We start from the raw sequence: 16,624 nt of genomic DNA, 5'->3' as shown, positions 1-16,624 counted from the left end.
CTAAATTATAAAGCAGTGTTTAAGGCCGTGGTGGGAGAATGAGCAACATCAGTGGGTGTACAGAGGGCAGAGTCTCTTAATCTGACGGTGGGCATCCTGGGAGGTTTTACAGAGGATGTGTACTGGAGGTGTGAAGGCTGAATTATGCTTTGACAGGAAGTGAAGCCCGCCTTGTAACTGCTCCAGGTGGCTTGGGACAATATTGCTGCTAATGCTTTTTTTTTAGAATCATGCTAGTCCACTATGTATTGTTTTTTATTACTCTGGGTATGTATGCCCACAAAGTAGTTTAATCAATTAATTAATAATTTTTTTACTCACTATAAATTGAAAGGCCAGTATGATTGTACCTAGCTAACCTAATGAATTTAGCACATTTATATATAATTAATACTTTTATATATTAAATTTAGAAGTGTAAGTGCTACCTGTGTGCTGATGAGGCCCACATTTATTTGACTCTCCTTGGATATCTAACAGGCATCTCAGATATAGTATATTCAAAACCAAAGTCTCTCCCTACCTGTCCCCAAAGCATCTTAGTTAATTGCAGTAATACCTTCCAGTTGCTCAAACCAGAAACCTTGGAATTATCCCTGATTCTTATTTTTCTCTTGTGTTCCATAACTAATTTGTCAGAAAATTCTGTTGATTCTAATTTCAAATATATCCAGAATCTGATCACTTTATACTACCTCCAGCTGCTGTCACTGTGGCCCAGGTCACTGATGTTGCTTGACTAGATTAATTCATTACAGCTTCATCTGCTTCTACCATTGCTCCTAGTCTAGCTAGACTTACACAGAAGCTAGAATAATCATTTAAAAATGTAGCTTAGATCCTGTCACATACCTGCTTAAAACCCACCAAATTCCCAGATTCCTTAGAGCAGAAGCTAAAATCCTTACTTTGGCCTACAAGGCCTCACCCAGTCTTCCCTTCTTTGCTCCCCTCTTTGGCCATGTCTCTAATTAGTTTTCCTTCTATTCACTCTGCTCCAGAACCTCTGGCTCCTTACTAATCCTCCAAAACGCTAGACCAGTTCCCACCTCAGGGCCTTTGCACTTATTCTTGTCCCAGGCATCAGCATGGTTTTGTTTGCTGCCTCACCTCCTTCAAACTTGTGCCCATATATCTTTTCAATGAGATCATTCTTGACTGCTTATTTAAAATTACACTTCATCTTTCTTCCCCCTACTGGTTCCCATCTGCCGTGCCTCGCTTTATTTTTTTCCTCTATAGTACTTAACACCTTTTAACATACTATACAATTTGTTTACTTATTGTTTCTACTGCCCCCTTCCAACTAGAAATATAAGTACCCTATGGACAGGGATCTTTTTGTCTGTTTTGTTCACTGCTATGTTTTTAGCAGCTGGAATATTTTCTGGTACATAATGGATGCCCAATAAATAGTTACTGACTATATGAATAATAGTCTTCTATGTTCTTTTTTGAGTGATTGAAGAGGCTGAGCTTTTTAAATTATTTTTACACTTTCAGTAACTGGATTTAAATATCAGTTGCTCTGAACTAGGGAAGTGGTTCCTTGTCCAGGCTGAGATCAACTGGGTATCTTTTTCAGAAATAGGACTTGTTAGCCTTACCCCAAGCCAATTAAATCAGAACCTCTAAGGATGGGACCTGGTCATTAGTGTTTTTTAAAAGTTTCCCCATATGATCCTAATGTGCAGCCAAGGTTAGAGCCACGTGCCCAGGAACATTTAAATAAATATGAATGAATGAATGAAAGTGCACCACAACTACCCCACCAGAGATGCAGATTTGGACCAGCTCAAGCATTAGGATTGGATGTCAGATGTTGGCAATGAGAGCTTGGTCCTGAGCAGCACAGCGCGGGGAGGGCTGGTGGGGGAGGAGGAAGGGAAGGGGAAAGGGAAGGTGAGTAGATGGAGAAAACAAAGAGGGGACTCCCAAGTAGCGGTAGCTGGAAGGAAAGTTTGTTCCCCTGGTCCCTTGGCAGTTGTTGCCAATTGACGATTTCTGTCTAAAAGGCATAGTTCTGTTGTGGGCTGCCTAGTTAGTAATTTGTGTTAAGGCAGGTATATTATATTTTAAGACTCACTAATTTTTCCTCTCTCTGAAGTAATCAGGAAGTGAGCTCAGTTTTAAATAATGAATACAGGTCTCTGAGCACAGTGAGAATAACTTCTCAAAACTTGGAGAAAGAGATTTGAGCTATTTTAACTTAAGATGTCAGGGAATAGTAGGTATGGAGAGTGAACGGCCTTGATACGCAAGCTCTGGGATTCCTTTCTGCAGTTGAAATGTTTTTTTGTTTTCGTGAAGGTTTCAGAGAAGGTGGGAGATATGATCAGAGTTATTTAAGGAATATTTATCTGGCTGGTTAAGTGGCAAGAAGGAGCTAGAAGGGATAGATCTGAAGAGAAGCAGTGAGTAAAGTGTCCTAGAAAGCGAAACAGAGAATGAATAAAATGGTGAAAGATGTCAGATCCAGTAGGAGAATGGCAGAACCAGCCAGGCCTTGGATTTGGAAATAAAGCAAAGAGACAGCATCCCATTGTGATTAAGAAGGCAGTGGTTGGAAGGAACACATAAAGAAGGAGACAGAGAATTAACGTGGTAGCTATTGTGGATGTGATAAGCATTCCAGACTCTGGAAGTCCTATTTTCATGGTTAGAATTAGAAATTTTTATTGTCTCTGCCAGGCTCTCAGGCTATTTAAAAGCTTTCAGTTATACCCTGAGTGTCTCAGTTCTGTGAGGTGCTGGGAAGGATTTACCTGATGTCCTAAATGTGACTTATCTAGCTTTTATTACTCTCTCCATACTCGAGTACCAGCCTTAACCAAACTGAGGTTCAGCCTAGTTGATGAGCAGAAGGGATGCCCCTCGCTCTCTCCTTTGTCCAACCAGGTTCTTCTCTAAATGTAGATAACAGAACCTGTCGAGGTGTGGAAGCCTTCCTGTGCTCAGGGACAGAAATTCCCTCTCTGCCCCATTCCATTCCATTCCCAGCAGTCTTAGTTTCTTTACTATTATTTTTAGTCTTGCCATGCACAACCCCTACTATAGCCCCTCCCTTTCTCCTTGTATCTCCCTCCCTGTCCTTAATAGGTGGCTCTCCCCACTTTCTTATAAATGCCTTTCTCTGACCCCTCTGTCTCCCTGTGCTTTTGGTCTCTCCCATGATCCCCATCTTGGCAACCTGACAGGTGTTGGCAGGTGAGTGTGTGTTGCTGATCTACAGCCCCAGCAGCCTGTCTTAACCCTTGACTTTGCTCCCTAAAGATTACAACAGATTGCTTTGAAACTCAGTCACAATGAAGCCAACATCCACAGGGCTGGCAAGAAGTAATTTAGGTACTAGTTGACATTTGAACATATTTAACTATACAGAAGTTTTTATTCTTTTCAAAAATTATCTCCTCCAACTGGCTTCACGTAAATTATCCTCGTTAGTCTGAAACAGTGGAACATCCCTGCTGCCTTTGCCAAGGTACTGTGAGTCCTCTTATGTTGCTTCATCCCCTTTAGTCAACCTGCACAATTGAGGATTTTGTTTCATTTTTTACTTTTCCAGAGTCTTAACAAAATTTGGAAGCTATTTGAGGTCTTTTTATAATCCTCCCAGTCTGTGTTTCCTAGGTAACATTTTAGTGTCTCATTTTATTCTTAAGTACATCCACAGCCATACAATCATTGACTAATTTTAGCCTTTAACCTGAATTGGCTATAAGTAATATTTTTTCGCAATAAAAGCAGTATTAAACTGAAAGTTGATTACCTGCATTCTACATTCTGACTTGAATTTCTTTTAAAATACCTTATGAAGCTGTTTAAAAATTGGAATGAAGCATTTAAAAGATCCTGGTGGTATGGCTTTGCTTATTCAAATCCTCTGTGATTTGTGTAACCCAAGACTACCAGTGAATTTGTAAGGGAAAGTAAGTTTAATTAAAATGTCAGTTTCCTAAATGTAATTATTTGTTTATGAAGGATTATTTTAGGTAGCTTTTTATGAAACGCTGGAGGGCACTATTATGAAATTCCCATAGCAAGGGAGGGAATATGATGAATTTGACAGAGCTGTTTGTGGGGTTCTGAATAAAAATGCCACGCCCCTTAGAGGTGCTCCGTATGTCGTATATTGATGCCGATTACCAGGAATTAACCTCCTGGAACTGCCTTTGGATACTGTCATATTTCAAGTTGAACTGGCCAATGTGGTCATAGAGAAGGTGACACAAGCGTAGTCAGTGACTGTCAGCTCATGAAAAATGAGCCTTAATTGAATCCGAGGGCAAAACACTCTTCAAGATCTCAGTAGAAAGCTGGCATGTGAGAGCCAAAGTAAACCTGTTTCCTCATGTTTGAGTCTTCGCTCCATTGGAAGAGAAAGAATGCTCGGTTTATGGACAATAAATACAGGGCAGTATCAGCCACAAGTGGCCCAGTGTCATCATCTGACCCACCTTGAACTGATGAATGGGCATGGATGTAGGATTTCTGAAAGCTCAGGAGTCAATGAACTAGAATTAGAATTTTATCACATATAGATAGTTTCTGGAATTGTTACTTCTTGCTATTCCATTAGTTCTAGAAGATATCTTTGGGTTTTCCTAAGTCCGAAAAATAGTTTAGATTTGCCATCGACTCTCTGCCTATTATCAGCACTTTAATAAGTTATTCAAACCTCTTTGGTCCTCAGTTACCTTCCCTAATATGAGGGGACCGATCTGGCACAAATAAAGTTTTCTTTCCTACAGAACTTTATTGTATCCTCCCACTGGGTCCTGGTCGAGGAAGTAATTTTTTTTTTTTTATTGTGGTAAAATGTACATAACAAAAGTTTACCTTTTTAACCACTTTTAAGTGTACAGTTCAGTGGTGTTAAGTACATTCACAGTGTTGTGATGAGATATTTTACAGTGAAGGAAGCTAAGAGATAAAGTCATAATTCACATAGAAACTTTGTGCCAGAAGCTGTGCTAGACCCCAGAATATGCATGTGTAGGAGATATTTATGTGGCTGGATAGAATTTTTATGATTTTCATCTTTGTAGTGAGTATAGTACAGTATAATTGGGAAAATAGAGTAATGCTGTATGTGTATTATACGTGGCTATATTTAATAACAGTTCACATATGCATATGGTTACACATAGCAAAATGCATCCTCAACATTCATAGGTTTAATGGTCATGCTTCAAAATATTTTCGAGCAGCTCTGTGGGTCCATTTCGTGTATTTCTGATTTGGCTGTGGTACAGACATGGGGCTGCTGTCAGGACATGAGCTCAGCAAGCCGCCCAGTACCTGCAACTCACAGAAGCTACTTCATTCTTTACATGTTCCCAGAACAGTAGCTATGAAAATTTTGGGAGTGTTGGGATCAAAAATACCCTGTAAAAAAAGCTAACTATAAAAGTAATGTGGCTTTAGAAAATGGTGATTTTTTAATTGAGGTATAGTTGACAATATTATATTAGTTTATGGTGTACAAGAGTGATTCAAAATTTTTATAGATTATACTCCATTTATAGTCGTAAGAAATGGTGATTTTTATATAGAAAATAGAAATACGGGGTACATTACTGAGGGGAACATTAAGAGGGATATCAAATTTAACAGTGATTCTGATCCTTGACATGTATAAGTTCATCTTTGCTTAATCAAGAATAAGAAAACTTGACCAGTGAAACCATTTTAGCTACTAGTTTGGCTCCAATGCAAAATCTTGTGAAAAAGTTTAGTGAAAGTGAAAAGACAGTTACCTTGTGGTATTAAGATATGTATAGGAAATATGTGACTGTTCTCAGAATATGAATTGAAAGCCAGGAGCTATGCAAACATTTTCATAAAGGATTTCCATTAAAGTCATCTTTCCATGATTGAAGACTGGTTTGAGAAATTTAGTTCCCCAATGTGGAGCTAATAAGAGTGACCACATCAGCGTTGCTTGTCTTCCCGGGAAGTGTTTTCTTGGCTACTGAAGATACACCTAGAGAGAAGGCTGAATGGAGCAAGCATCTCCTTCTAAGCTTTTGTGAACATATGTAGCTAAAGAAGGGCAGTGAGCCTCAGAGTTTAAAGTGGCCAAGGATATTCCCCCTTGTCTTAGGAGAAACCTGACTTCTCTTCAAGTATACAGAGTCCCCTGTAGCCCTTCTGTATTGATTTTCTATTGCTGTACAACAAATTACCATAGACATAGCATCTTAAAACCACATGTATTTATCATCTTACTATATCCATGGGTCAAAAGTCCAGATGCTGCAACTTGGTTTTTCCAGGGTCTCACAAGGTCACAATCAAGGTGTCAGTTGGGGTTGCATCTCTTTCTAGAGTTTAGATCCTCTTACAAGCTCATGTAGTTGCTGGAGGAATTCAGTTCCTTGTAGTTATAGGACTGAGGTCCGCATTTTCTTTCTAGCCGTCAGTCAGGGACTGCTCTCGGTCTTGAGGGTCTTAGCCACGTGGTCTTCTCACAGGGCCTTTCACAGTCCCTCTCAAAACATGGTTGCTCACTTCTCCGAGGTCAGCAGGAGAATCTCTCTGACCTCTAGACCCTCTGTCAGAGCTCAACTGATTAGGCCAGGCCCATCCAGGATACTGTCTTTTGACTAATTCAGTGTTTAATTGGTCAGGGATCTTAATTATAGCTGCAAAATCCTTTTACTTTTCCTTGTAAGGTCCTGCCCACACTCAAGGTCAGGGATTATGTTAGGGCATGGGTCCTTGGAGTCATTTTAGAATTTTACCTACCATACCTGTTTATTTTCTCACTGTGTCTCTCAGGGTCAGAAAGTGGAGGCAGGATCCTCTTTGCTCTCCATGGCTGCTTCCAGACCATTGCTCTTCCAACATTTGTGAAAAATAACAACAACAAATATAACTAACAAAATATCGAGACTTTGAGACTTGGTCCATTTGGCATTACCATTGTCTCTCCTGTTTCATTGCAGTCTTCTCTGTACTCCTTGTGTCTCCTGCTCTTTCATAAAAGACACGGGTACCGGCCTCACAACCTTGTACTTTCCTCCAAGCCTAGCTGTTATTCTGGATGATTTCTGTTTCCATCACCACATGGAGATACGTCAGGAGTTGGGAGGGAAGAAAGCATAGCAAGGAGCACGTGCATCAGCCCTTTGATTCTCTAAATGACTTTAATGATGTCTGAAAGATTATTAGAAACTTATTTTGCTATCTGTTTTGTATTTTATATAGTCTTTTGGTTATTGTTCCTTTAGGTACTTCGAAACATTTTTGCGGTTTTGTTTAATACCAGCCTACCTTATCTGTGGTAGGTAGAGAGGTCAAGGATAGGAATCAGGTGCCATGTTTGGGGTATAAAGCTAGAGCCCAAGCAGCCCACCTATGGGCTCTGGGCATGGTGTTGGGTATAGCTCTCAGACAGTGGAGTGAGGAGACCCTTGAGGAAGGGGAAGCAGCGAGTCAGCCCAGGTTCTGACTGGTCAACTGTATGGAGCTGCTGAGACAGCCAGAGCAGTCTGTCATTTTGTTTGTTTTTGTTTCTTGTTTTGTTTGTTTAACAAAGGTGAGTCTGTTCCCTTTCGTTATGCTTTGGTTGCCAAGTACCAACAATGTTCTGATGTTGGTAAAGCCTCAGTCCATGGTAACTTGAGGAAGAACTTTGTCCAACCCATTTCTTCTTTCCTGGTCCTGCCTCCGTTCTCTCGTGTTGTCCTGAGTCCCACACTGGACGGCGACTTCTTGGAACATCTGACCTGAGAGGCTAATTGCAGAGAGGTTTTCCTGAATCTCGTGCTGAAGTCTCAGAATTCAGCCTTAGTGACAGAGGCTTGCTGTCTCAACTAGAAAACGTTCCCTACTGTTGTGGACCTTTTCGCATTTCACCCTCTTAGCCATCCCTGTTTCTCTCCGTAGCCCTGCAACATGCATCAGAGCAGTGGGCAGGGACTCTGCATGAAGCCTTTCTGTGAGCTGAGGTGGGGAGGAGGGTGTGCGTGCTACCTGGCAGACCCAGTTCTCCACAGCTGCTCTATCCAACACTGTAGCCACTGGCCACAGATATAAAAAGTAAATGCAAACTAAACAACATTAAATAAGATAAAAAAATTCAGGTCGGGCTTCCCTGGTGGCGCAGTGGTTGAGAGTCCGCCTGCCGATGCAGGGGACACGGGTTCGTGCCCTGGTGCGGGAAGATCCCACAGGCCGTGGAGCGGCTGGGCCCGTGAGCCATGGCCGCTGAGCCTGCGCGTCCGGGGCCTGTGCTCTGCAACGGGAGAGGCCACAACAGTGAGAGGCCGGCGTACCACAAAAAAAAAAAAAAAAAAAAATTCCGGTCCTTCCTTACACTAGTCGCGTCTCAAGTGCTCAGTAGCCACATGTGACTAGCGGTTACCATATTCGACAGCAGAATTAGAGAACACTTCCATCATTGCAGAAAGTTCTCTGGGATGGTGCTGCTTTAGAGTGTTTCTTTCCCTTTTGTCCTACAGCAGCGGCAATACCAGTGTCTTCTCTTCTCTTGGGGTCGAAGCTCGCCTCACTCACTGCTCTTACGCCTGCAAGTCAGCTTCATGCAGGAATTACCTCCTTCCGCTACAGCAGGACTTGAGGGTGGCCTAGAGAAGACTGCCATCTCCTGGAGGGCTCCCTGATGGTGCTGGAAAGGCCATGTACTAGTTTTCTATTGCTGTAACAAATTATCACACACTTAGCAGCTTAAAACAGCACAAATTTGTTATCTCATAGTTTATTAGAAGATCACCACAGGTTTCATCAGACTAAAATCATCCACCTTGTATTGTTTTCTGGAAGATCGAGAGGAGAATCTGTTTTCTTGCTCCGTCAGGTTTTTGAGGAAATTAAGTTCCCTAAGGTTGTAGGTCTGAAGTCCAGATTTCTTACTGGCTGTCAGCTCTAGAAGTTGCCCACATTCCTTGACTCCTGGCCCTCTTCCTCCAGACACAAAGCCAGTAAAGGCAGGTTGAATCCCTTTCACAATTCAAATGTCCCCTGCATCTTCCTCCCTCGCATCTCTCTGACTTTAGCTGGGAGAGGTTCTCTGCTTATAAGGACTCACGTGACTAGATTGGGCCTACCCTGGGTGGTCTCCTCAACTCAAAATCCGTAACTTTAATCACATCTGCAAAGTCTCTTTTGCCATTTGAGGTAGCATATTAGGGCATAGATATCCTTGGGAGGGGTGTTATTTGGTATACCACATGCTTCCAAATTAATTCTTTGCACGTTATTAAGCAAAAATAGCTTATTTGAGATACAGTTTATTTGAAGAGGATAATTAAGATCCTACCATCTTTGTGTAAATGATATTATTAATTTTCCTTGGAGACAACATCAGGGGAAGGCAGGAAACATCAAGAAAGGAGTAGAGAAAGTGAACAAATAGGGAAGGTGGTACATGGAGAAAATCTTTACTTCTTAAACAATGTTTTATATTGCTTTTCACATAGTGGAACATACAACCCATAATACTGCAATTTGGAGTACATTGATAAAATATCACCAAGATATCTCTGAATTAACCACTTACTCATATTTTATCTTTAAAAAAAAGAGAAAACCTATACAAAAGTGACATTATAATCACGAAGATAAATATCTGAAATGGAACAATGTTAAAGAAAATAAGCCTGTCAAATTGTGGGTAATTATGTGAGAGATTTAACAGCTTTCCCACCTATTAGACTGCTAACTTTTTTGATTTTTATGATGCCTCAATAAATCTATTTGATTTTCATGTTTGTTGCCATTCACTTGTTCATCATAGATTTCTGACCTCATTTCTAATTTAGTATTAAAATATTATGTAACCATTTAGTTTAATCAGATGATTCTAGACTGTTGTCTATTGTACAGTGATACTCTATAATAAACTATATTTATAGTTTTTGAGGATGAATGTAGTATTTATATTTCTCATCTTTCATTTTATTTATCTCATTAGCTAAGAAACCTTTCCAGCTTGGACCTACGTCATATCACTGAACTGGATAATGAAACCGTGATGGAAATTGTCAAGAGGTGCAAAAATCTAAGCTCTCTTAATCTCTGCCTGAACTGGATCATAAATGACAGGTAACCATTGTAACATCTTAAAAATACTTTTCCATAGGGAAACATGTGCTCTATGTACCAAGTACTGATTATCATTATAATAAGGCGTGTCTACTTTGATGAAAATGTGATAAAGCCATGACTTTTAAAATAGATATGTTTAAGTTTTGAAAACCATTTAGAAGTATACTTTTAACCCATCCATTGCTTATATTTGCAACAAGGTTTTTATGTGCTAAGACTCAAATGTTTGCCTGAACAGTTATAATAATAGAAGTCTATTGAATTTTCTCTTTGTCACCCACCCAAGACATATTGTTTATTTGTCACTTTAATATTTTTGCAACTTTTGTGTTAATTTTACTTCTCACTTATCAAGGAAAATGGTTCTGAGAAACTGTTTCAAACATTATGCATTCAGATCCTTTCTCAAGGATGACATTTTGTTTTCTGTATAAATAGAATTTGTTTTGAAAATGAAAGTCATGTGATGGACAGTTTAATATGTAGTGTAAAAATGTGTAAAATGGGTAGTTTTAAAAACAAACAAAGATAAACCAGTTTTTCTCTGAAATATTTAATGAAGGGAATAAAAAGATGCAAGAACCCTTGAAAATAGATTTCTTTATAATGAAAACAGCTGCAGAGTTAGCACTACTCTACTACTGCTGATTAGTTTAGGTGGATTCTTAAATATAAGCGTGAGATAAGATTCTTGCCCAGTAACTTTTCAAGAATAAATTTTTAAAAAAAGTTAGGCCACCAAAAATATTTTGCTTTCAAAATAGACAGCACTATTTCAGTTATAATTAGAACCTATTTAGATTTAAATATTTTTCACAAATTAGAGCAGAGGTTTATTAAGTTTGTGTGGGATAATGCTTTAAATTCAATACACTTCCCCCTTTCACTTTTAATTTCCTTTTATACTTTTAACAATAAAATCGTGTAGACTACATTTTCCCCAAGTATGGTAAATTCTAGTGACTTTTTTTTTTTTTTGCATTACGCGGGCCTCTCACTGCTGTGGCCTCTCCCGCTGCGGAGCACAGGCTCCCGGACGCGCAGGCTCAGCGGCCATGGCTCACGGGCCCAGCTGCTCCGCGGCATGTGGGATCCTCCCAGACTGGGGCACAAACCCGTGTCCCCTGCATCGGCAGGTGGACTCTCAACCACTGCGCCACCAGGGAAGCCCTCTAGTGACATTTTTATAAAATACCCTGCATTGCTCTTTAAATTATGTGATCGCTTTTGACTTAGCTCTTTCTTAGTAAAATTTTTCTTGAAAAATTTACTAATCCAGAATTGGCCCATGATCATCATTTATAAAAGGTGTTTATTGTTTTTGAGTAACAGTCACTATGTGAGGTGGATCAAAATCTAAAGAAAATTGATGAAAATTTTAAAAATTAAATTATTCTCTATAATCAACATTCGCCTACATAGCCAATTATGTGTTAACTTAAAAATAATCTTTTAAGTGTTTTTCATAATAACTAATAAAATAAAGTACATGAAAAACATCATCCTGTGGTTTAGGTGTTTAGCATTAGCTTAATATTGAGGTAAACTTCTTGGTAATGCTTCAGATTGAAAGGTGAAAACTATTTGTGCCACAATATGGTTATGAAAACGATTGCCTTTCATTCCACAACAGTATTCTATGTCCATGCATAGAAGACTCAGTACTTGGAGCCTACAGAGGTAAATTAGATGCAGTCCATATATGACTATAAGGGCTATCTGCTCGGTAAACATTTTGCTTAGGTTTGTATTATTTACACAAAGATATTCAGAGATTTCTCATCATTTAGCTCTTCAAATGCTTATTTAGCCACAACTGGGTATTTACAAATAAAAAAGTGGGCAGCCCTCACCTTCTCTTTCTTAGGTTCCATCTACTCAGATCTCTTGCTATTTCAGTCATTTTTTTCCTAATTATAATGGTTATTTGGTATTTGATCCTAAATACCTGTACTGTAGAGATTTATTTGCAAGGAATGAAAGTGTATTTTTATGTTTTTAATGGAAAAGTTTGGATTAATTGAGAAAACATGCATTTTAATGAGGCTGAGCGGTAGAGTTTTAAAGATCAGACTCTTTTAGGTTTTAATTACACTGCTTGCACTTATCCTGTGTACTGTAATAGGAGTTTCAAACATTAAAACCCACTTTGTAGTATCATCTAAATTACTCAGCTCATTGTTCTTGCCATACTCTATCACTAAGCTAAGTAATATTTGTAATTATATTGGTATAAATCTAGGACTTCCCATCAGACTTAATTATAATTTCAGCACTTAGCCGAGATGGGTTAGTAACCTTTCATATAGAGGACACTGGACTGCACTAATGCATTTAGCCTATCAATTAGCGTCTGTTTTACATTTGTTCATTATTATTATCCGCTAGTAAATCAGGAGGCATTTATTAACCCCCTACTAAATACTTGGTGCTGTGTCTCAGACTGTGGAGCACTGAGTCCCTGCTGCTCTCAGAAGGTTTTCTCTTTAGGTGACATAAGACTTAATGAGTGAGATAATAGTGAGCCTTGTAAGGATAGAGGGGAGGAAGGTAACCTGTATCACCCAGGTAATTGATAGGCACTTTACATGTGTTCTCATTTAATCCTTTCAACATCTTTTGTCAGCGGAAGGTCATACTATTCCTATTAAATTTAGCCCATTTGTTTGACTTTTCTTTGGCTTTTCCAGTTGTATGTATTTTACATCTTTGCTGCAGTAAAAACTGGATGGGGACAAACAAGAAAAAGCAAATGGCTGATGAGTCAATTTCCATTTCATAGCTAGGTTCACATACAACTGACATTTATATGTAACATTCTTAGTTTTTTTTTAGACTAATTTCGTCATTTTCTTTCATAATAAAGTTACAATAGAACCTTTAGATACTATTTTAAACTTAATACCTGTGAAAAGGATCTATGTTTAATGCTGCTAGCTTTAATAAAGGATTCCTCACATGAAGATACACTTTGATACTCTTCCCAGATCTTTAGATATAAGATTTATGCTGGATTTTAAAAGATTTTATCAATAAACTTTTTGAAGCTCAAAATTTTAAAATATTTAGCAATTGAAGGTCTTTACTGTTAAGCTCATGAAACCTTTTAGCATTCTGTGGTTCTTGAATTGATCTGTGTGACTAAGACATGCTGTTCTTTATCTTTGTTTTCTAAAAGGACTTTTTGTGTTTAGAGAGTTAAACAGCGTGATATTTTCTTGTATTCAGAAGGATGGTCTTAGTAGTCGTTTGACATTTACCATTGCTTTTGAATACAAATCAAATCCAAGTGGTTTATGAAAAGACGACGCTGACTATTTCTATCAATGATTTAAATTAAACATCTGGTTATTATGTCTCCTCTACTCTCTCTGACTGTAAGTTTATTGGAATGTTTACTTGTATTTGATGTAAATCCTTTGTTATTTCACATTCAATTTGGTCTTCATTGTTTTTGTATGTTTGGTATAGAGTCCAGAAGCAGCATGCTTTGAATGTAAAAAAAAGATATATGAAAAAGGAATGGTTCTGAGTATCTTTATAGTAATATGCCTATAATGGCTTTTCTTTTTGGCAAGAAGAATTAAGTGAAATCTAATTTATTTTAATAGATCTTTATGGAAGCTATTTTTAATATTTAAATTGGCTACCAAAGAGAGAATTAATCTACCTAATTTCAATTTTTAACGTTAGTCCCGAAAATAAAATTTGATCATATAATGTATATACCCATTATCTAATATATGATTCTTTCGTTGACAATTGACCATGCTTGCTCATGAATTAGGAAAACAGTAGAAGATAATACAAGAGAAGTGAAAGATTCTCTAGCATCCGTCAGCTAAAGTCACAAAACAGCAAAAGTCAGGCTGGTTGTTAAAGCCAGTTATGCTGCCAACTAGTTGAACTTGCCTAGCTAGAGATTTATTCTTTGAATTTGCAGTTTAAAACAAAATTGAATGTATAAGTTTGTTGAACATGGATAACTAAGGATACCTTCTTTAAGGAGTTAATTTGCTGTATGAATCATATATTTATGTAAAGGCAGCTGTTGCATCAGTGGACACTCTAAAATTTGAGGACTTTTAAACCTGAGACTGTTGCAACCAGTTTCTTTCAAGTATAAAATAACGTTTACAATATGTTACTCTTTCACTTTATATGTACTTGTGTTTAGAATAGTAACTATAAATATCTTCTCTTTAAGTAAAACTTTTGAATACCATCATTTTGAAATTGCAAACTGGTGGGCTCAGCTGAGTCCGGTCCACAAAGCTGTTTTGTTTGGCCTATACAATATTTTAAAAATTGAATTAGTTACCAACTTAAAAAAATTGGGGTAGTTCACATAAAAATTCTGAATTTTGGCCTTCTCTTGGGAAAGTTGCAAATCTAGCAACATTGGACCCACATTTTCTCATGTCAACAGTTTTTCCAGGGTGAGTAATGGGCTTTTCTCGTTGGCCATTCTCCAATATTTCTACTATTCCCACCCAGCATGACCTATTTTTTTGTATTATCTACTTGTTCCTTACCCAGTCTACGAATTGAATTCTCCCTTATTGAAATCCAGAATGTAGAGATTTTTAGGTAAAGATTTCTTATTTTAAATCAAGTAGTTCTTTTTAAATTGAGTCTGATAACATATGTTAACAGATAATATAGAGTTGATTAGTTCACCTAAATTAGTTCTTCATTATTTCAGGCCTCAGAACTTTGACCAACATGTTGAAGTTACAGAGGGAGACAGAATTCAGTTTAAAATAAATTAAAACCTTCGTTTTCATTGACTGCCTTCCAAAATGGAGAACTCACTCCCACTTAGTGTTCAAACGAGTGTTCTAAAACAGTTTCCTGAATAATAGAGTTGAACTAGTTTACTAAATTAACTCCAACTTCAAGCCTGTGATTTAAAATGAATTCATTTGCAATGCTTAGTATTTGATTCACAATTCCTTTGTTTGTAATATTAAGAAAAATCTTAAAACTATTCTTTCTCTTTTCTTTTTCTGCGCAGAGCCCTTTTTAGTCTTTTAGGTATACTGAGATTGAAGTTGTAGAGTGACAGATTACTCCACCACCCCTTTCAGGGAGACTGACAGCATCCTGGCTCATGTAACACTCAATGAGGCTTTCTATAAAGATTTTTCTAACTCCCTTGATCTTCTCTGGATGTTTATTCTGTTTCTTCTTTAAAATTTCCGTTGATTCAATAAAAAACGGTGACATTTAAAATAAAGTTCAAAGAGGATTTGAGCAGGTGTTGGTGATATAAAATATTTGCTGAGTGCCCATTGTGTTTTATTTCCAAGAATTGTTTTGTGAACATATGCTATATATTGTACTTATAAGTGTTCGAGGACTGGGTGGATAATCTACCATCTTCCTGTGAATGTCACGTCACAGTGGACTTAGAATTTTATTTCATTTCAATCCCCTAATATTACTTAATTCTCCTAGAGACTTAGGTTCAAAGATTGCCCAAGGGGGACAAACCTATCCATTAAATCCAGCAGGCATGGTTGAATTTGAGTTGGAGAATATTTTGTTTTCTATTAAAGTTAAGTGATCTGGAGGAGAGGAATACTTTTCACCTTGGAGTATTGAGTGTGAAGTTTGAACAATTTGCTCCTATAAAAGCATGAAAACTTGGAAATCAAGAGGTGGTAAAAATAATGCTGCCCATAGAAGCAGCTCCATGGTGGTATTTAGAGCAGCGCTCTCCTGCCAGTGCAGAATGCTGAGCAGTCTATCTGCATACTTTTGGTGCCTAATAATGTGGTAGGGCTGGTTAGGTGGAGTTTTAGTAAATCTGAATTTTAGTTATTTCCGTAATTTACTACATAGTTTTGAGTATGTTCTATATCCATATTTTTTAAAAAAGGATGAATATATTTTACTGAGTTCTAGGAGAGCTGCAGGGACAGAATGGAGCCTTTCTGAGCTAGTGACGCTTGTTTGAGGTTGGCTTATTATTGATACTCTCTTTTATAGTCACAGTTATTTGTAAGACCATCCCTAGAAGAATAGTATGATTTTGGGGTAACTACTATTCAGGCCCCCTAACCATCTTCAAAAATGATGCCTTAGGTGTCCTTCTATCCATTAGACCCTCTCTTTAAAACCATGATTGCTTTTTGTAGTGCCCCTGAGATTGGATGGTATAATATTTTCTCTCTTTTGTTTTTTAACCAAGGATAATAACAACAGCTAATAATAGCTACCATTTATTACAATCTGTGCCATACAGTGTGCTAAGTGTTTACACCCTGTGTTTCATTTAATCTTTACAACAGCCCTGAGGAAGAAATTAACCTCCTTTTTAAATGGAGGGATTAAGGTCCAGAAAGGTTAGACTGCTCTCAACTAGTAAGTGGTGGAGCCAAGACTGGAACCCATTTTTCTGTGTCTTCAAAGTCCAAGCTCTAACCACGAGGGGCTCCCTGTCTCCCAGTACCTTATTCTGACTCAGACCTAATGACCTAATGTCCTGATTTGCTCAGGACAGTCTCAGCCCATTCCTGTTGTTTTGGAATTCTGTCAGGGTTAG

The 16,624-nt window shown here is 38.0% G+C and overlaps 1 protein-coding gene across 1 annotated transcript in view; it reads left to right on the top strand.

The window, feature by feature from the left end:
* The window catches only part of FBXL17 (F-box and leucine rich repeat protein 17), a 478,320-nt gene that overhangs the window by 156,652 nt on the left and 305,044 nt on the right, over positions 1–16,624 (top strand). The window contains exon 6 of the mRNA XM_067731391.1: positions 9,941–10,071. Coding sequence (XP_067587492.1) covers positions 9,941–10,071 — 131 coding nt within the window. The remainder of the gene's footprint in view (positions 1–9,940; positions 10,072–16,624) is intronic.

The sequence above is a fragment of the Pseudorca crassidens genome, chromosome 3 (assembly GCF_039906515.1).
Source record: "Pseudorca crassidens isolate mPseCra1 chromosome 3, mPseCra1.hap1, whole genome shotgun sequence".
NCBI classification, from domain to species: Eukaryota; Metazoa; Chordata; class Mammalia; order Artiodactyla; family Delphinidae; genus Pseudorca; species Pseudorca crassidens.
The sequence above is the reverse complement of the archived record's forward strand: the minus strand, read 5'-3'. Positions and strand labels throughout refer to the sequence as shown.